Source organism: Acipenser ruthenus, chromosome 25 (genome assembly GCF_902713425.1).
Source record: "Acipenser ruthenus chromosome 25, fAciRut3.2 maternal haplotype, whole genome shotgun sequence".
Taxonomy (NCBI): domain Eukaryota; kingdom Metazoa; phylum Chordata; class Actinopteri; order Acipenseriformes; family Acipenseridae; genus Acipenser; species Acipenser ruthenus.
In genome coordinates, this window is record NC_081213.1 from 9,991,156 (window position 1) to 10,013,058 (window position 21,903).

General features: G+C 48.0%; 1 protein-coding gene across 1 annotated transcript in view; it reads right to left on the bottom strand.

The window, feature by feature from the left end:
* Nucleotides 1–7,261: 7,261 nt before the first annotated feature.
* Nucleotides 7,262–21,903, bottom strand: part of LOC117413636 (lysosomal-associated transmembrane protein 5) — a 28,108-nt gene continuing 13,466 nt past the window's right edge. The window contains exons 4-7 of the mRNA XM_034022864.3: nt 16,808–16,939; nt 16,499–16,594; nt 10,151–10,237; nt 7,262–8,014 (exon numbers count right to left, since the gene is read on the bottom strand). Coding sequence (XP_033878755.2) covers nt 7,940–8,014; nt 10,151–10,237; nt 16,499–16,594; nt 16,808–16,939 — 390 coding nt within the window. The 3' untranslated portion in view covers nt 7,262–7,939. The remainder of the gene's footprint in view (nt 8,015–10,150; nt 10,238–16,498; nt 16,595–16,807; nt 16,940–21,903) is intronic.

A 21,903-nucleotide genomic window follows, 5' to 3' on the forward strand; every position in this document is an offset into this window, starting at 1 on the left:
TTGGCTACGCTGCACTGCATGCCCTGCGAACCTGTGTCAGGGTGATAACTATCTGTACTGCAGTGCGTGTCTGAGTGTCCTGCGAGCCTGTGTCAGGGTGATAACTGTATCTGCACTGCACTGCATGTCTGAGTGTCCTGCGAGCCTGTGTCAGGGTGATAACTGTATCTGCACTGCACTGCATGTCTGAGTGTCCTGCTAGCCTGTGTCAGGGTGATAACTGTATCTGTACTGCACTGCATGTCTGACTGCCCTGCGAGCCTGTGTCAGGGTGATAACTATCTGTAACTATGGGGAGGAGTGTTGCATCCCCGGTGTGTTTGAAAGCCGCAGTTTCCCCACAGTGTCGGGCTGGCTGTGCAGAGAGAGAGAGCGCCGGCTCCATGAATGGAGGCCTTTCAGCCCGGTCACATAAACAGGCTCTGTGCAGGATGCTGCTTCAACAGCACAGTCTGAGGTTACTCTGTAATTTCTCTGTTAATTAGTGGAGCAAGGTAAATAGAGGCTGGCTCAGGTTTCACAGGCAGGCACATCAGCGGCTCACACCACCAGGACAAGCAAGCGGCCGCAGAAATGATTCCCAGAGATGAATGGGGAAGGCCATGCTTGTGATTCAGAATGACACAGTTGTACTTTTTATTTTTTAACATTAAAGGAGTGCTAACTACTTTTTGTTTTTTATTCTTTGCACACTCCTTTGCACTCCTTGATAACGCACACTCCTTGTTTAACGCACACTCCTTGTTTAACGCACACTCCTTGTATAACACACACTCCTTGTATAATGCACACTCCTTGTATAACGCTTGAGTAAAGCATAGAAAACCACGTGGGGCAGAAATCTTTCCTCACAGTCATAGCAGACTACTGGTGTATGTGGAGTTGTTCTGTCTTTGTCACACTTTTTACATTTATCTAGAAAACCTCTTGTCCAATTGTGATGAAACTTGCTTAGGATATCCTTAAGTCAAAGTAAATACATATTATCAGAATGTGGGGGTATATGAAGTCTGTCTGTCTGTCTGTCTGTATCTCACTGACAGCCTTGTGTACCTCTGTGCTGCTGGGGGTTCTGGAGTATCGGTATATATTTTAGTACAGTATAGTATAGCTGCATTATATTTATCATGTATAACATATATGAATACATTTTAAATACAACTGGCAAGGTGAAAACACTGAATATAAAGAGTGTGTGTGTGTGTTGGGAATATAGGGTTGGCAGGGAGGGGGTTAAAATCCTCCCTGCCATAAATCATGTGAGAGTGTGGCTGGAGCCTTAATTAAATGATTAATGGTTAAGTAGGCTCCAGCCACGTGGGATGTTGGAGTAGGTAACTGTGTGTAACTGTGCTGTGTAAGTAGTGAAGGTGAATGGAGGTTGGTGTTCAGGTGAGTGTTGGAGTAGGTAACTGTGTGTAACTGTGCTGTGTAAGTAGTGAAGGTGAATGGAGGTTGGTGTTCAGGTGAGTGTTGGAGTAGGTAACTGTGTGTAACTGTGCTGTGTAAGTAGTGAAGCTCCTACCCTTCCTCTCCAAAACCCTCGAGCGGAGTGTACACCGCCAGCTCTCTGCTTTCCTGTCCAACCACTCTCTGCTTGACCCTCTCCAATCTGGCTTCCGCTCTGCTCACTCCACTGAAACCGCCCTCCTGTCTGTCACCAACTCACTTAAGTGTGCCCGAGCTGCCTCTCTCTCCTCTGTCCTAATTCTCCTTGACCTCTCTGCTGCCTTTGACACTGTTGATCACTCTATTCTACTATCATCTCTTGCTGACCTGGGGATCTCTGGCACTGCTCTGGCCTGGTTCTCCTCCTACCTCTCCAACCGCACTTACCAGGTAACCTGGCGTGGAGCAACCTCCACACCTCACCCTCTCTTAACTGGAGTCCCCCAAGGGTCAGTCTTGGGTCCTCTCCTGTTCTCTCTCTACACCCGCTCCCTGGGCCCCCTCATCGCATCCTATGGTTTCTCATACCATTTCTATGCTGATGATGCTCAGATTTTCCTCTCCTTCCCCACCTCTGACTCCACCATCTCCTCCCGTATCGCTACCTGTCTGTCTGCTATTTCCTCCTGGATGCACTTGCATCACCTCAAACTCAACCTCTCTAAATCTGACCTCCTTTTCTTTCCCTCCTCCTACCCCTCCTCTGATCTCTCTACCTCTGTTCCTCTGGAATCTACCACACTCTCTCCCTCTTCCTCAGCTAAGAACCTTGGAGTCACCCTGGACCCCTGCCTCTTATTCCCAGCACATCTCCACTCTGGCACGCACTTGCCGATTCTTCCTGAGCAACATCCGAAGAATCCGACCCTTCCTCACCAACTATGCTACCCAGCTCCTGGTCCAGGCCCTGGTACTCTCCCGCCTGCAACTCCCTCCTGGCTGGCCTCCCTGCGTCCGCCACCCGTCCGCTCCAGCTCATCCAGAACTCTGCTGCCCGCCTGGTGTTCTCTCTGCCTCGCTTCGCCCACGCTACTCCACTACTCCGCTCACTCCACTGGCTCCCGATCACTGCTCGCATCCAGTTCAAGACTCTTGTACTAGCCTACAGATGCCTTGACCAGACTGCACCCAGCTACCTCCAGACCCTCATCTCTCCCTACACCCCCACTTGACCTCTCCGCTCCGCCTGCACTAGAAGACTAGCTCTACCTCCGCTACGCTCCCCTGCCTCCAGAGCCCGCTCCTTCTCCACCCTTGCTCCGCAGTGGTGGAATGACCTTCCTACAGATGTCAGGACTGCCCAGTCCCTGACCACATTCCGGCGCCTCCTTAAGACTCACCTCTTCAAACAGCACCTGTAGAACTCCTCTGTTTGTATCCTGGGACACTATCACCCTTCATGTAAATGTGCTTTATTTTGCTCTTATCTGCCCCCTATTTTACTGCATTTAATCCTGCACTTCAGAATACTGTAATCTGCCAAGTGTTTAACCTGTAGTACTTTGTATTTAATCACATCCTGATGTAACTATCACTATTTAATCATATCCTGATGTAACTATCACTATTATCTGCTGTATTATTGAATTGTGGTTTGTCACACTTGTACCTTGCTTGAACAAAAGTTATTGTATTTCTTGCTCTTATTGTATTACTTGTATTGTAACACTTGAAATGTATTTGCTTACGATTGTAAGTCGCCCTGGATAAGGGCGTCTGCTAAGAAATAAATAATAATAATAATAATAATAATAATAATAAAGGTGAATGGAGGTTGGTGTTCAGGTGAGTGTTGGAGTAGGTAACTGTGTGTAACTGTGCTGTGTAAGTAGTGAAGGTGAATGCCCAGCCTACGTTTTATTGTTTTGTGTAAACCTTTTATTTTGGCCCTTGTGTCTGTTTATTTGTGTCTGTTATTGTGTCTATTAAAAGAGCACAACAGTGCTTAATCTGCAGCTATTCCTGACTCCAGTCTCCAGAGGGCGCTATCTCACCTGAAACCAAATGTAACAGGATAGCGCCAGGAACGAGACTCAGTCAGGAATAGCTTTGGTAAATATGAACATTTTAAATATATTCCATATAAAAATCACCTGTGTGGGCTCCCGAGTGGCGCATCCAGTAAAAGCACTCGTAGAGTGCAGGATGCGCTCTATAGCCTGGACGTCGCGAGTTCGAGTCCAGGCTATTCCACAGCCGACCATGGACAGGAGCTTCCAGTGGGTGGCGCTCAATTGGCCGAGCGTCGCCAGGGGGGAGGGAGGGTTAGGTCGGCCAGGGTGTCCTCGGCTCACCGCGCACCAGCGAACCCTGTAGTCTGGCCGGGCACCTGCAGGCTTGCCTGTAAGCTGCCCAGAGCTGCGTTGTCCTCCGACGCTGTAGCTCTGAGGCGGCTGTGTGTTCGCAGTGTGTAAAGAAGCGGGCGGCTGACGGCACACGCTTCGGAGGACAGCGTGTGTTCATCTTCGTCCCTCCCGAGTCAGCGCAGGGGTGGTAGCGGTGAGCTGAGCATAATAAAATAATTGGATATTTCAAATTGGGGAGAAAATAATAAAAACTAATTGGCAACGACTAAATTAAAAAAAAAAAAAAAAAGTGCAATATATACATTATGATTAGGGCTTCTGATTTTCGGTTTTAACCAATAAAAAACAGTAAAACACACTGATACAAAAATAATGAAATCGGTGGGTAGCCAATAAACACCGGAAAAACACTGAAAATGGAGACTCAATTCACGTTGACTTCAACCCTTTCCTTTAAAAAATAAAAACAAGCTATCTTTCCATGCAGCTGGGCAATGTCTCACAAGCCAGACACAAACAGGCATCCTAACAACTCAGCACTTAAAACCCTGCGCTGCGGCTCATCCACACTGCGTACATATACAGGTGTGTTATATATATCATTGCATCCCTGAATAAATAATCGTCTCCTAAAACACGGGATACTTTAACAAGCAATCTGCCCCACAAGCGCAGGGGTACCCCAAATATTACACATTTATCCCCAATGGTGACCGCTGGCAAACAGCTCTACAGTTCTCAGCCATTCATATACATAAATATTCATATCCAATCACTCATGTATTGAAGTCAACCCTTATACAAGTTTACCACTTTAACAGCACAGCAAAGTGTAGTAAAGCACAGTGAAAGTAGGGTAAAGCATACAGTAGGTAAGCATTGTAAGTCCAGCGAAATGTGGTAAATCAGGGTAAACTATGGTAAATGCTTAGTATAACTGTGGGAAAACTGAAAAAAAATGGTGTAAAAACATCATGGTAAACTTTTATAAGGAATTAAGCAGTCAATAGATATGCAGTTGGGGTGTTGGGATGTTTCCATGGTTACACATATTATATATTTATTCATGCAAAAACCAAAGGCAGATTCCAAAGGTAAGAAGCTTGTAGTGCTGTTAGCTCTGTCTGTCCAGGACAAGAGCTCTGCTCCACACAGTCGAGGCGCTCAGCCTGGCCCCGATGGCAATCGTTTTCGGCCCGCCTGCCCTGCTTAGATTGGTGTTGAGATTGGGCTATCCCTGGCTGGAGTCTGCACCCAGGCCCCTGCCCTGCTCCAGCTCCCCTGTCACGAGGACTGAGATCTGGGCAGTAATTCAGGTACTCAGGCTGTCAGGATCACAGACCTATCTGCGTCAGACGGTGTTGTGGCTTTCAAGCAAACCACTAAGCTTAAAGATAAACATTTCTCACAGTCATTAATTCATGCTTTTAAAAAGAGCTTTATTTTCGTTTCTGCAACCGCATTATTGATTTGTTTCTCTGTGAACGTCTAAGATTTCTCGCCTCAAAAAAGGTTGCGTCTGTGGGAGTTTAGACCCTGGTTAGTAACAAGTGTTGAGGCTGATTAATGCTGCAGAACCGCTGGGGGTGGGGTAGAAGGTGTGCTGGGTGAGCCATACAGTGCAGTTTCACGTCCAAAACCGAACCAGGTAACTACAGACCAGTAAGCCTGACTTCTATTATATGTAAACTTATGGAAACTATAATAAGATATCAAATGGAAAATTACCTATATGGTAACAATATCCTGGGAGACAGTCAGCATGGCTTTAGGAAAGGGAGATCGTGTCTAACTAACCTGCTTGACTTTTTTGAGGATGCAACATTGAAAATGGATAACTGCAAAGCATACGACATGGTTTATTTAGATTTCCAGAAAGCTTTTGACAAAGTCCCGCATAAAAGATTAATTCTCAAACTGAACGCAGTAGGGATTCAAGGAAATGCATGCACATGGATTAGGGAGTGGTTAACATGTAGAAAACTGATTAGAGGAGAAAACTCAAAATGGAGCGAGGTAACCAGTGGAGTACCACAGGGATCAGTATTAGGTCCTCTGCTATTCCTAATCTACATTAATGATTTAGATTCTGGTATAGTAAGCAAACTTGTTAAATTTGCAGACGACACAAAAATAGTAGGAGTGGCAAACACTGTTGCAGCAGCAAAGGTCATTCAAAATGATCTAGACAGCATTCAGAACTGGGCAGACACATGGCAAATGACATTTAATAGAGAAAAGTGTAAGGTACTGCACACAGGCAATAAAAATGTGCATTATAAATATCATATGGGAGATAGTGAAATTGAAGAAGGAATCTATGAAAAAGACCTAGGAGTTTATTAAAATGGGGTCCTGAATCACTCAAGACACAGCAGCGTGCAGGTGGACCAGCTGCTCACTGGCCTGAGCCAGGTTTAGCAAGGGGTTTAAAATGAAGTCATTAAGAGCAGGTCATGCTGATAACAGGTTGGAGTCTGTCGAGGAAGGTGTAACATCTGGATAAACAAGATAGGAGTGCCACATAGATTTGCTGCAAACTGTTCAAAAGGCTCCCAGATGTTTAAAAAGCAGAGGTGCCATTGAGAACTAGTTAGGAAGCCCTTTTTTACTGGCCGTCTGCTCGCAGGGACGGTCCTGTGCCTCTCAATCCTGCTCCTTGTAAGCAGAGGCGAGCACGGCTCAGACCACGTTTACCTTGGCCTGGCTGTAGCATTTTTGTAAAACCCCAACCCCCCCCCCCCCAATCCGAGCCCTACAGATCCGCGATCGCTGTCTAGACAACCGACAGAGAAGAAGACCAAACACAGTGGGTTCATGCATGAACCTTCACTTGAAAGTGCTCCAATGAGGGGTGATGGGGCACAGTGCTACCTGAACATGACACGCAACACGACCCAGTATGTGACAATACAAAGAACTCTTTTCTGAGAGGAATAAAACGACTTTAACTTTATAAATCTAGCAGAATCATCTTGAAAGAGCAATGCAGTATTGTTCTGGCTAGTTTTCTATTGTTCCTCATTATGGATCGCTACAGCTAGAGATAGCAAACATGTCCACACTCTTTCACTTGTTAAATCACTACTGTAGCGTGTAGCAAACGAGTCGTGCTCTGTAGGGTGAGATTTCTTTGTTAAACACGTTGGGATGGCGTGGCAGGAGAGACGCTATATGTTAAACCTCACTCTCTCACACATCAGTCAGATGTAGAGTTCCATGTGACAGGATTCTTGTAACGAACCCTCCACATAATCAAGTTTGACTGGCTAAGCATCACAGCACTTACTGTAGCAAACACAGTACGATGACGCAATTGGAAAATAAATGCCAACAAATTGGCATCTGATCAGATTGACTTCCATATGAAACAATGCAAACATTTTAAGACATTATAAAAAGGAACCTGTTTTTATTGGCTTAATTGTACTTCTGCCTGTATAGAACATTGAATTAATGAATTGAAACTCACCAAAAGTTTTCTAACTGTGAACATTTTTATTGGGGGGGGGGGGGGGATGCAGGTAATGGGGAGATCGAACACACTGCAGCGCTGTGGCAGGATAGGTGAGCTTGTGCACAGAGCCCCGGAAGCAGTCACACAGCTCCTCAACTCAACCGACCCCAGATCTGCACACAGGAGCCAAGAAGCAGGATTTGAAAGAAGAGGCAGATTTTATTGCATCGATACAGAAAAGGGCTTTACTACAACAAAGAATTACAGGCACAACACTGGTTACAGCCATTGGACTGCGGAGGGCTCCTTAGTTAAATTAAAAGTGGTTATTTTGACACAAGGTATTTAGAGTGTGTTGCCGCTACAGGAAGTGGCTGAAAAATTGGACTTTTTAAAGATTTTGAGCAAAATGTAGGGACACCGGGACCTTTGATGGAAAACCGGGACTGTCCCAGCTAAACTGGGACGCCAGGTCACCCTACTGTAAACCGGGACGCCTGGTCACCCTACTGTAAACCGGGACGCCCGGTCACCCTACTGTAAACCGGGACGCCCGGTCACCCTACTGTAAACCGGGACGCCTGGTCACCCTGTGTATCCAGTTCTCACACGCAAGCTGTAATATGGAGCTAACACATACAAAAACAATACCATACTACTACAGTAAACCACGGAGCTGGCTGGCTGGCAAGAAGCAGATGCAGGGAGCCCCATCGCTGTCAGCTGTTTAGGGTCCCTTGTAGGCTGGGGGGTCCCCTTTGGAGGGCAACATCAAGGCCTCATGGTAGGAGGGAAGCACAGCCTGGGGGAGGGCAATGCAAGCGTTATCATTAGGGCTGTATTTTATTTCATGGTCAAAAATAGGTGTTTCATGATTAAACAGAAAACAATGGTGTTCTCACATTCAGAATGGATCATTTTCTCTAGAGATATTAATGTTCCTACATATTGAAAGGCTGAAAAATAGTCAATCCTAAATTGTAGAATATTTTTTTATATCCACCTTTTAAAGACATTCTATTTTCACCATCAGTGAATTATCAAACAAAATAAAAACATAAATACATGTAAAAATAACAACAGACACATGCAAAGTCCCCTTCATGTACTGGTCTCAATGACGGCCGGAGTGGGTGGCGTCAGACCAGAAGCAGGAAATAAACAGACAGAAACTTGGAGTTTTGACGCGCTCAGCATTTAATAATTAACAGACCAGAAAAACAAAAGGTTTGAACACAAAACACAGGACAGGACACGGCACTATACGCCAAAATAAAAAGACAAACAAAACGAACTATACCGACAAAACACGGTGAGCAGATTTTAACTATTATTATTATTATTATTATTATTATTATTATTATTATTATTATTATTATTATTATTACCTCCGTCTCCAATCCCGTTCTCCACTCACCGAACACCCAACCCCGAGTGAATGAAAATGTGTCTATATATACTGTTGTGCTGGGATTCAATTACTAATTAATTATTCACTTGAATCCCAGCACGTGAATTAATTCTGTGCAACCCCATGCTCACATATTACATTTAACCAGCACGTGAAGTGATTTGTGCCCTCCTCGTGCCTAAATATAAATCTACATTTTAAATCACACGTGAAACACAGACCCGTTTATATCCCGTGTACCAATGACTATACACCAACATTAACACACGCACCATACAACACATAACACACACATGCACACAGGGGCGGGGCGCGTTGCCACAACTGGACAGAGCGATCTTCAGCAGAAATATTTCCGATCTTCGATGCAGCTGGCGTCTGTTTCGTTGAATCATTTACCAGGAAGGAAGCAAACTAAACCGGCTGCAAGGTTCCTAAATGCAGTGTAACAGGCAGTGCATCAATAAGGCAAACGATTGCTGTATTTATTTTAGTAATAAAAAATCTGTGTATATATACACTATTCTTTCAAAAATGGGAAATACATATTATACGGCATTGAGTATATTTCACGGAAATGGTGAAATCCGTGATGACGGTGAAAAACTGCACCCTCTGCTTATCATTGTGGTTTATCAGCCTTCTCGTTCCTCTTCTCCATCTGCTGTCTCACTCCTTCCTGTCACATGATAACAGCTTCTGAACGAGGCGATGATTTAAATGCCCTTCTCCATGTTTTTCAGTGCTCTGCTTCTGAACGAGGCGATGATTTAAATGCCCTTCTCCATGTTTCTCAGTGCTCTGCTTCTGAACGAGGCGATGATTTAAATGCCCTTCTCCATGTCTCTAAGTGCTCTGCTTCTGAACAAGGCAATGATTTAAATGCCCTTGTCCATGTTTCTCAGTGCTCTGCTTCTGAACGAGGCGATGATTTAAATGCCCTTCTCCATGTTTCTCAGTGCTCTGCTTCTGAACGAGGCGATGATTTAAATGCCCTTCTCCATGTTTCTCAGTGCTCTGCTTCTGAACGAGGCGATGATTTAAATGCCCTTCTCCATGTCTCTAAGTGCTCTGCTTCTGAACGAGGCGATGATTTAAATGCCCTTCTCCATGTTTCTCAGTGCTCTGCTTCTGAACGAGGCGATGATTTAAATGCCCTTCTCCATGTCTCTAAGTGCTCTGCTTCTGAACGAGGCGATGATTTAAATGCCCTTCTCCATGTTTCTCAGTGCTCTGCTTTGCTCAGGGTGCCAGTAAACAAAACAAAGCCATTCTCTATACTCCACAAACAGAGCCACAGTGAACCTGGCTCTTTTCATTGCCAGATACAATGTGTTATAAGGGTCTACATTGCTTTAGTTCTAGTATTAGAAATGTTTCCTTTGCCTTTCCTTTCCTTTTATGGATGCTTCAGTAGCTGGACAGACATATGAAAGACAGACAGATAGACAGCTAGGAGGCATAGGCAGACAGTGAAAGCAGACAGACAGACAGACGTGTGTAGATAGACAGCCAGCTTAATCTTACCATGGGCTTGCATTCGTTGTCGCTGGGAGGCTGGTTGCGATTCTTGATGAACCTGTAGCACTTCCCCACACAGCTCACAGTGTAGATCTGAAACAGAAGCAGACCACACCAGTGAGCGCACGCTTCACAATGGCTGGGTCTCAATATAGAGCTAACCTACTAGACACATTCTCAGTGTAGTTTTCTTAAACATTGTTATGCCTGCACATTAATAACCGTTTTTGTGAGGCAGGACTGGGTGTGGGTTGGCAGCAAACTACTTGCTCCATCTCTGATGTTCTCACCAAGAGGTAAGTTTGTAACAGCAGTGTTTAGACTTGCTTAACACCCCTTTAAAAGGGCAGGCTGGGTTATTAATAGTGCTACTATTACATGTGTTTTACAGGCTTGCCTAGCACTCCTTTTCGGTGTGGGAACCAAATCGACTGGAAAATGTCCTTCGTTTTACTCTGTACACAGAGCTCAGTCAATACGGTCGGCAACGGAATACACTGCATGAGGTTTTTGCTGCTGTGATCTCTTAATGATCGTATGCCTCCGTGTCAAGCAGACAGACAGCCAAGGAATGTACTACCTTTCCAGGTCAATACAAAAGGAGTGCTGCCCTGGCTCAGAGAGCTGAAACCAGAGTGCAGGGCAGCCAGAATTGCATTAGGAGCAAGTGTGCCTCCCTGCCTGCCTGCCTGCCTGCATCCCTGCCTGACTGCTTCCCTGCCAGCATCCCTGCCTGACTGCTTCCCTGCCTGCCTGTCTGCCTGCCTCCCTGCCTGCCTGTCTGTCTGTCTGTCTGCCTGCCTGCCTGCCTGCCTGCCTGCCTGCCCCCCTGCCTGTCTGCCTGCCTCCCTGCCTGCCTCCCTGCCTGCCTCCCTGTCTGTCTGTCTGTCTGTCTGTCTGCCTGCCTCCCTGCCTCCCTGCCTGCCCGCCTCCCTGCCTGCCCGCCTCCCTGCCTGCCTGCCTCCCTGCCTGCCTGCCTGCCTGCCTACCTCCCTACCCGACTGCCTGCCTACCTGCCTGCCTCCCTGCCTGCCTGCTTGCCTGCCTGCCTACCTCCCTCCTTCATTCCCTGTCTGCTTTCCTCCCTGCCTCTCTGCCTCCTTCCCATCTGCTTGCCACCTTGCCTGCCCAGGAGCCCCACATGGTGTATGAGTCGATTTGGATGTGGAACAAAATCTGCCAAGCAGCTGAACGGAACGGCACTAAGAGCAGGATGGAATGTGCAGTACTTTACCAGGCTGGCATGGGCCCTTAGAGGCTTGTGAATAACTTTAGTAAATGCTCTCCTACCAGTATAAGTAAGGTTAGCAGGTGAAAGATATTATGTTCTGTTGCACTGTGGGCCATAAAAATGTGATGCCCGCCTCTGTACCACTGATTGGCTGTGTGCACTTTAGTAAGTGATGGGTGGGTGTGAGGTCCTACAAAAGAGGGATGTTTGGTAGCGGGTGACAAAACCCTCCTCTCTCCTCCCCTCCCTTTTCCCTGGAGATGTTTTTTTAGGCAATTAACTGTTTAGGACCGAATTGAGTGTAAATGTGTTGGTGTGTGTGGGGAATATTGGGATGGCAGGGAGGGGTTCAATTCCTCGCTGCTAGAACACACGTGGGAATGTGGCTGGGGCCATAACTGAATGATTAATGATTAATTAGGCTCCAGCCACAGGTGTATAAACAGGGAAAAATCTGTGTTGTTTGGTGTTGGTGTGTAGGTGAGTGGAACCAGTGGAGGTACTCTGTGTTAGGAGTTTATGGTGAAGGCGAATGTCCAGTCGTTTTTGTTGTTTTGTTTTGGCCACCTTGCCTATTTGTTTGTTTGTTGTGTTTGTGTATTTAAACATGCGCAATAGCGCTCAAACTGCAGCTTGTTGTGTCTGAGCCTCTCTCCCTGACGGAAACAAGCCTTGCCAGTGACGCTACCCTGTCACAGTCCTCTTGGTCGTTCTGCAAAAAATTTGGGGGAAAGGGCAACCTCATTGCACTTGGGTAGAGAATACAATTCCTGTTAATTTCATTCAAAATTAAGAACAGAATTGCTCAGAATTACAGTAACCCCTCCCCCCTGCTCTCTGGTCCAGTATTGGGGCCTCTATGGAAATGGGTATGCATACCTGAAGGGCTGTACAAATACCTTGGGATAAGTCAATAAATTCCTCAAACAGTCTCTCTTTCTCTGAGTCAGTCCTGAGCAGACTGGGAGGGGGGGTTCGATTCTCGAGACTTCAAGCCGCAAAATTTTAAAAAAGCAAATCAACACGTGTTTTATTCAGAGCAACCCACCAAAAATCCACAAATCGGGCCTAAAACAACGCAGAGCTGTTAGGTAAAGAACCGGAATGTATGTTTAAAAGAAATGAAAACAGCAGCTTGAGAGGGAGGGCATCTCTGGAAGCACATACGGGGCAGAGGGGGGGCATCTCTGGATGCACACACAGGGATGGGGGGCATCTCTGGAAACACACACGGGGCGGAGGGGGGGCATCTCTGGATGCACACACGGGGATGGGGGGCATCTCTGGATGCACACACGGGGAGGGGAGGCATCTCTGGAAGCACACACGGGGCGGAGGGGGGGCATCTCTGGATGCACACACGGGGATGGGGGGCATCTCTGGATGCACACACGGGGAGGGGAGGCATCTCTGGAAGCACACACGGGGCGGAGGGGGGGCATCTCTGGATGCACACACGGGGATGGGGGGCATCTCTGGATGCACACACGGGGAGGGGAGGCATCTCTGGAAGCACACGGGGAGGGGAGGGCATCTCTGGAAGCACACACGGGGAGGAGGCATCTCTGGATGCACACATAGGGAGGGGAGGCATCTCTGGAAGCACACGGGGAGGGGGGCATCTCTGGAAGCACACACAGGGCGGAGGGGGGGCATCTCTGGAAGCACACGGGAGGGGGGCATCTCTGGAAGCACACACGGGGAGGAGGCATCTCTGGATGCACACACGGGGGGGCATCTCTGGAAGCACACACAGGGAGGGGGCAACTCTGGAAGCACACACGGGCAGGGGGGCATCTCTGGAGGCACACGTGGGGAGGGGGGACATCTCTGGATGCACACACGGGGAGGGGGCATCTCTGGAAGCACACAAGGGGCGGAGGGGGGGATCTCTGGAAGCACACACGGGGCAGAGGAGGGGATCTCTGGAAGCACACACGGGGCGGAGGGGGGGATCTCTGGAAGCACACACGGGGCGGAGGGGGGGGCATCTCATTAAAGGGGTCAGTGTCTCAGCTTATACAAAGTTTGAAGTTGCCTTTTCTAGATGTAGACTTGGGGAAAGTTACTCCTCTTTGCTCAGCGTCACGTTTGGGGTTTTATTTACACTGGGTATCTCTCGCCCATTTCCTGTCTGGAAGGAGGAGTGCAGAATGTTTTTAGAAATGTTTATTAAGAAAGGGAAAGGTGTATGTGTATGTATATATATATTAGATGGGCTTCAGTGAGTTACAGGAAAATAATTCCATCTAGAGTTTCTGTGATGTCATAAATTACAAGACCGAAGGTTGATTGCCTTTAAATTGTTTTCATTTTTTTTAACGTATTCTCATTTTGTTAATCATTAATGAACATTTCTGTACTGTGGGTGTTGTCGAGTGATTGTAAACTGGACATTTTGTGTTTGAATTGTGATGGTCTCGAGGAGTCGAAAGTTCAAGTATATTTTCTTCTAGAGAAATTATAAGCGGGGCAGCAGTGTGGAGTAGTGGTTAGAGCTCTGGACTCTTGACCAAAGGGTCGTGGGTTCAATCCCTAGTAGGGGACACTGCTGCTGTACCCTTGAGCAAGGTACTTTCCTAGATTGATCCAGTAAAAACCCAACTCTATAAATGGGTAATTGTATGTAAGAAAAAAAATAAATAATGTAATTATATGTAAACATAATGTGATATCTTGTAACAATTGTAAGTCACCCTGGATAAGGGCATCTGCTAAGAAATAAATAATAATAATTATCACTTTTTGACATCACTACTGTGGTATTATGCCTTTTTTTCGAATGGTTCAGGATGCAAATACAGCCTTCATCCATGTATTATATATATCTCTGGAAACATATATACAGTGCCTTGCGAAAGTATTCGGCCCCCTTGAACTTTGCGACCTTTTGCCACATTTCAGGCTTCAAACATAAAGATATGAAACTGTAATTTTTTGTGAAGAATCAACAACAAGTGGGACACAATCATGAAGTGGAACGAAATTTATTGGATATTTCAAACTTTTTTAACAAATAAAAAACTGAAAAATTGGGCGTGCAAAATTATTCAGCCCCTTTACTTTTAGTGCAGCAAACTCTCTCCAGAAGTTCAGTGAGGATCTCTGAATGATCCAATGTTGACCTAAATGACTAATGATGATAAATAGAATCCACCTGTGTGTAATCAAGTCTCCGTATAAATGCACCTGCACTGTGATAGTCTCAGAGGTCCGTTTAAAGCGCAGAGAGCATCATGAAGAACAAGGAACACACCAGGCAGGTCCGAGATACTGTTGTGGAGAAGTTTAAAGCCGGATTTGGATACAAAAAGATTTCCCAAGCTTTAAACATCCCAAGGAGCACTGTGCAAGCGATAATATTGAAATGGAAGGAGTATCAGACCACTGCAAATCTACCAAGACCTGTCCGTCCCTCTAAACTTTCAGCTCATACAAGGAGAAGACTGATCAGAGATGCAGCCAAGAGGCCCATGATCACTCTGGATGAACTGCAGAGATCTACAGCTGAGGTGGGAGACTCTGTCCATAGGACAACAATCAGTCGTATACTGCACAAATCTGGCCTTTATGGAAGAGTGGCAAGAAGAAAGCCATTTCTTAAAGATATCCATAAAAAGTGTCGTTTACAGTTTGCCACAAGCCACCTGGGAGACACACCAAACATGTGGAAGAAGGTGCTCTGGTCAGATGAAACCAAAATCGAACTTTTTGGCAACAATGCAAAACGTTATGTTTGGCGTAAAAGCAACACAGCTCATCACCCTGAACACACCATCCCCACTGTCAAACATGGTGGTGGCAGCATCATGGTTTGGGCCTGCTTTTCTTCAGCAGGGACAGGGAAGATGGTTAAAATTGATGGGAAGATGGATGGAGCCAAATACAGGACCATTCTGGAAGAAAACCTGATGGAGTCTGCAAAAGACCTGAGACTGGGACGGAGATTTGTCTTCCAACAAGACAATGATCCAAAACATAAAGCAAAATCTACAATGGAATGGTTCACAAATAAACATATCCAGGTGTTAGAATGGCCAAGTCAAAGTCCAGACCTGAATCCAATCGAGAATCTGTGGAAAGAACTGAAAACTGCTGTTCACAAATGCTCTCCATCCAACCTCACTGAGCTTGAGCTGTTTTGCAAGGAGGAATGGGCAAAAATTTCAGTCTCTCGATGTGCAAAACTGATAGAGACATACCCCAAGCGACTTACAGCTGTAATCGCAGCAAAAGGTGGCGCTACAAAGTATTAACTTAAGGGGGCTGAATAATTTTGCACGCCCAATTTTTCAGTTTTTTATTTGTTAAAAAAGTTTGAAATATCCAATAAATTTCGTTCCACTTCATGATTGTGTCCCACTTGTTGTTGATTCTTCACAAAAAATTACAGTTTCATATCTTTATGTTTGAAGCCTGAAATGTGGCAAAAGGTTGCAAAGTTCAAGGGGGCCGAATACTTTCACAAGGCACTGTATAATATACACACCCCAGTCTCCTGTTTGCTAGGACTCAAGGGAGACACATTGTCTCTAGAGGAGACACAGCAATAGCTTGTTGCTTGTCCAGATGGAAGATCCCTTAGCCAAGAACTACATTTCCCAATAACCTCTGCTGCACTGTCATCTTCTCAGTGTGTTTCATGTTAATGTGTCTGTTGCTTTTAGCACTACTCTACACATCTTGAAATCGGGTGTTTAAAGTTATGGATGTACAATATAAAATCCAAGCTTAAATCGTATTAGTCTTCTTCAAAAAAGAAAGTCATTTACATAAGAAAGTAAATAAGATGACAGGCGAGAGCCCATCACTGCTTGTCTGGTTCCTAGTTGCTGATTGATCTCAAACCTTTTTCAAGTTGGGTCTTAAAGGATCTCAGTGATTCAGCATCAACAATATAAGCCATAATCTCACCATTGTCTGTGTATCTCTTACCCTCTGTCCTATGCCTCTCCACTTAATTTCTAGCTGTGTCTTCTAGTCCTGGTTTCTGTGCTGTGCAGAGCCCCAGGGAACAACACTACCCAAGGCCCTGATTTATACAACCATAACTCTTGCTACAAGCCAAGACTGAGCACCAAACCAGCCCTGCATTTAAAGGGTCAAAGAAATGGAAGGCCTACCTTAATAAGCAGAACCAGGATGAAGATGGTGGAGAAAATGATCATGAACTTGTTGACGTCCTGGGGTGAGAGCTCATGCGCACCATTCAAGTAGATCTAGAGGGAGACGAGGGAAGGGTTAGTAACACTCTGCCAGCTGCAGGAGAGAACACAGTCAGAGACCGACCAGAGACCTGGGCCTGCCGTCTCGGGTAAAACAAGCCAGACACAGTCAGATCCATCAACAAAGTTTACTTTTCATTTTTTTTGATAAATACAATCTTTGGAAACTATGGGAAGTTTTAACAAGAATATTAAGGCATCTCTCACCCATTTCTTGAGGAGCTCCTCATAGTTGAGGGTCCCTGGGAGCCCCATCTGGACGTAGAAGAGAGACAGAACGCTCAGGACAATGTCAGCGCTCTGCAGGACCAGGAAGCAGATGAGCAGGCCCTCCCGCTGCTGCAGGGGAGAGAAACACAGTCACCCCCTCAATCGACACAGCGCCAGAAACACAGTCACCCCCTCACTCGACACAGCGCCAGAAACACAGTCACCCCCTCACTCGACACAGCGCCAGAAACACAGTCACCCCCTCACTCGACACAGCTCCAGAAACACAGTCACCCCCTCACTCGACACAGCGCCAGAAACACAGTCACCCCCTCACTCGACACAGCGCCAGAAACACAGTCACCCCCTCACTCGACACAACGCCAGAAACACAGTCACCCCCTCACTCGACACAGCGCCAGAAACACAGTCACCCCCTCACTCGACACAGCGCCAGAAACACAGTCACCCCCTCACTCGACACAGCGCCAGAAACACAGTCACCCCCTCACTCGACACAGCGCCAGAAACACAGTCACCCCCTCACTCGACACAGCGCCAGAAACACAGTCACCCCCTCACTCGACACAGCGCCAGAAACACAGTCACCCCCTCACTCAACACAGCACCAGAAACACAGTCACCCCCTCACTCGACACAGCTCCAGAAACACAGTCACCCCCTCACTCGACACAACGCCAGAAACACAGTCACCCCCTCACTCGACACAGCTCCAGAAACACAGTCACCCCCTCACTCGACACAGCGCCAGAAACACAGTCACCCCCTCACTCGACACAGCTCCAGAAACAGTCACCCCCTCACTCGACACAGCTCCAGAAACACAGTCACCCCCTCACTCGACACAGCGCCAGAAACACAGTCACCCCCTCACTCGACACAGCGCCAGAAACACAGTCACCCCCTCACTCGACACAGCGCCAGAAACACAGTCACCCCCTCACTCGACACAGCGCCAGAAACACAGTCACCCCCTCACTCGACACAGCGCCAGAAACACAGTCACCCCCTCACTCGACACAGCGCCAGAAACACAGTCACCCCCTCACACTTTACTTATCATGCTATAACATGAACTGTGATGCCAGAGCTACAGCAGCCAGCATCCCAAGACCAGTTCCACTCCCATTTCTACCAGCAATCACAGCAATGACACCAGAATGTTGAAAAGAGAAACCAGACACATGACTTTTCAAGCTGTGTTGTCTCTTGTGGTCATGTCTTATATTTCGGTGTGTGCAAGTCATCACTGAGGCTCTGTTCCCATCTCTGATCTATCTCAGCCATGGAGGGCCGGTGATCAGGGGTTTCACTGCAGCTCACACGTTCCGTTTGCTCTCGCAGTCTCAGCAACAGGAGCTCATTTTATGTATTTATTTTTGTGCAAGTTTCCTCAGTAATGAGCCCTCACATTCAGGGGCCCGGCAGATACCTGTAATTTACTTTCCACTAGAAGCTATTTCAGAAAGGGGAATTTCCAGGTAAACACTGTCGCACAAAAGGATCAATGTTAGACCCTGTTTGGGGATTCCAGGATCGGAGCAGTGTGGAAGGGAGCATGGAGAGGGTGTGGAGGTGGAGATCCAATCAAGATGGGAAGAATGGATAGTAAAGCACTGAGCAGCTTCTGAGTCCAACACACACATACTAGATAGAAATCTCTTTCTTTACTTCATAAAAATCTATTTATGGATGACTAGCGCTTTGACATATTGACATATTTTAGATGTAAAGACTGAATATCTGTAAGAAACAAACTAGAACATGGATATTTAAAGCATTGGTGGTGATCACTCTTTCAGTTAATAAGACTATAATGTAGCCAAGTCCACAGGAAACACAACTGTGGTGCGGATATGAAAGCAACTTCCAACCGAGCACCGTATCAGCTCTCTGGCAAAATAAATTTGCATGGTATTTTTGCAGTTTACCCATGGTTACACTATGCATTTAGCACAGATTAACAAGGCTTGTAATATGCACTACTATACCTCTGTGTTGGCCATGCTTTCACTATGCTTCACTACACTTTGCTATGCTCTTGCTCTGGTAGGCTTTAATAAGGGAAGACTTGTTGAGGTTGTTTAGGTAGTGAGGTCGACAAGCATTTGGAATTGGAACTGCACACATGAACGACTTTCATACTGGTGACTGCAGTGCCTTTACAAACCAGTACCTGCAGTGCCTTTAGAAACCCAGTGCCTTTACAAACCAGTACCTGCAGTGTCTTTACAAACCAGTACCTGCAGTGTCTTTACAAACCAGTACCTGCAGTGTCTTTACAAACCAGTACCTGCAGTGCCTTTACAAATCAGTGCGCTTTCCTTTAATACAAAGGGCAGGCCGGGGAGTTCCTGACACACCTCCACGCGGATGCCTCCCTGTGTAAAGGAAGAGTGGAACACCCACTAGTCTGGGGCTCAGGCCATCAGTGTAGCTACAGAAGAGAGGCAATCGCCTACAACACTGTAGTGAAAGAAAGAAGTGGACTTTCACATGTCAATGTAAAAGAACAATATACCGGCTGCCCAATTATCTCAACAGCCGTGTAGCCATTATGGTTTTGAAATCAGTTTACCTACCCTTTATTCTACAGCTTCCGTATTTTAAAATAAATAACACTTGTTTATTTACTTTGTAATGGATCTCCTCCTAGTAGTTGATTAGTTAATAACACTGCGATCTGCATAGGACCCGTGCCTACCTCTCTACACAGCCTGCTCTCACAGGACCTGTGCCTACCTCTCTACACAGCCTGCTCTCACAGGACCCGTGCCTACCTCTCTACACAGCCTGCTCTCACAGGACCCGTGCCTACCTCTCTACACAGCCTGCTCTCACAGGACCCGTGCCTACCTCTCTACACAGCCTGCTCTCACAGGACCCGTGCCTACCTCTCTACACAGCATGCCCTCACAGGACCCGTGCCTCCCTCTCTACACAGCCTGCCCTCACAGGACCCGTGCCTACCTCTCTACACAGCCTGCCCTCACAGGACCCGTGCCTACCTCTCTACACAGCCTGCCCTCACAGGACCCGTGCCTACCTCTCTACACAGCCTGCCCTCACAGGACCCGTGCCTACCTCTCTACACAGCCTGCCCTCACAGGACCCGTGCCTACCTCTCTACACAGCCTGCTCTCACAGGACCCGTGCCTACCTCTCTACACAGCCTGCTCTCACAGGACCCGTGCCTACCTCTCTACACAGGATGCTCTCACAGGACCCGTGCCTACCTCTCTACACAGCCTGCTCTCACAGGACCCGTGCCTACCTCTCGACACAGCCTGCTCTCACAGGACCCATGCCTAACTCTCTACACAGCCTGACCTCACAGGACCTGTGCCTACCTCTCTACACAGCCTGCCCTCACAGGACCCGTGCCTACCTCTCTACACAGCCTGCTCTCACAGGACCCGTGCCTACCTCTCTACACAGCCTGCTCTCACAGGACCCGTGCCTCCCTCGCTACACAGCCTGCTCTCACAGGACCCGTGCCTCCCTCTCTACACAGCCTGCTCTCACAGGACCCGTGCCTCCCTCTCTACACAGCCTGCTCTCACAGGACCCGTGCCTACCTCTCTACACAGCCTGCTCTCACAGGACCCGTGCCTACCTCTCACACAGCCTGCTCTCACAGGACCCGTGCCTCCCTCTCTACACAGCCTGCTCTCACAGGACCCGTGCCTACCTCTCTACACAGCCTGCTCTCACAGGACCTGTGCCTACCTCTCTACACAGCCTGCTCTCACAGGACCCGTGCCTACCTCTCTACACAGCCTGCTCTCACAGGACCCGTGCCTACCTCTCTACACAGCCTGCTCTCACAGGACCCGTGCCTACCTCTCTACACAGCCTGCTCTCACAGGACCCGTGCCTACCTCTCTACACAGCATGCCCTCACAGGACCCGTGCCTCCCTCTCTACACAGCCTGCCCTCACAGGACCCGTGCCTACCTCTCTACACAGCCTGCCCTCACAGGACCCGTGCCTACCTCTCTACACAGCCTGCCCTCACAGGACCCGTGCCTACCTCTCTACACAGCCTGCCCTCACAGGACCCGTGCCTACCTCTCTACACAGCCTGCCCTCACAGGACCCGTGCCTACCTCTCTACACAGCCTGCTCTCACAGGACCCGTGCCTACCTCTCTACACAGCCTGCTCTCACAGGACCCGTGCCTACCTCTCTACACAGGATGCTCTCACAGGACCCGTGCCTACCTCTCTACACAGCCTGCTCTCACAGGACCCGTGCCTACCTCTCGACACAGCCTGCTCTCACAGGACCCGTGCCTAACTCTCTACACAGCCTGACCTCACAGGACCTGTGCCTACCTCTCTACACAGCCTGCCCTCACAGGACCCGTGCCTACCTCTCTACACAGCCTGCCCTCACAGGACCCGTGCCTACCTCTCTACACAGCCTGCCCTCACAGGACCCGTGCCTACCTCTCTACACAGCCTGCCCTCACAGGACCCGTGCCTACCTCTCTACACAGCCTGCCCTCACAGGACCCGTGCCTACCTCTCTACACAGCCTGCTCTCACAGGACCCGTGCCTACCTCTCTACACAGCCTGCTCTCACAGGACCCGTGCCTACCTCTCTACACAGCCTGCTCTCACAGGACCCGTGCCTACCTCTCTACACAGGATGCTCTCACAGGACCCGTGCCTACCTCTCTACACAGCCTGCTCTCACAGGACCCGTGCCTACCTCTCGACACAGCCTGCTCTCACAGGACCCGTGCCTAACTCTCTACACAGCCTGACCTCACAGGACCTGTGCCTACCTCTCTACACAGCCTGCCCTCACAGGACCCGTGCCTACCTCTCTACACAGCCTGCTCTCACAGGACCCGTGCCTACCTCTCTACACAGCCTGCTCTCACAGGACCCGTGCCTCCCTCGCTACACAGCCTGCTCTCACAGGACCCGTGCCTCCCTCTCTACACAGCCTGCTCTCACAGGACCCGTGCCTCCCTCTCTACACAGCCTGCTCTCACAGGACCCGTGCCTACCTCTCTACACAGCCTGCTCTCACAGGACCCGTGCCTACCTCTCACACAGCC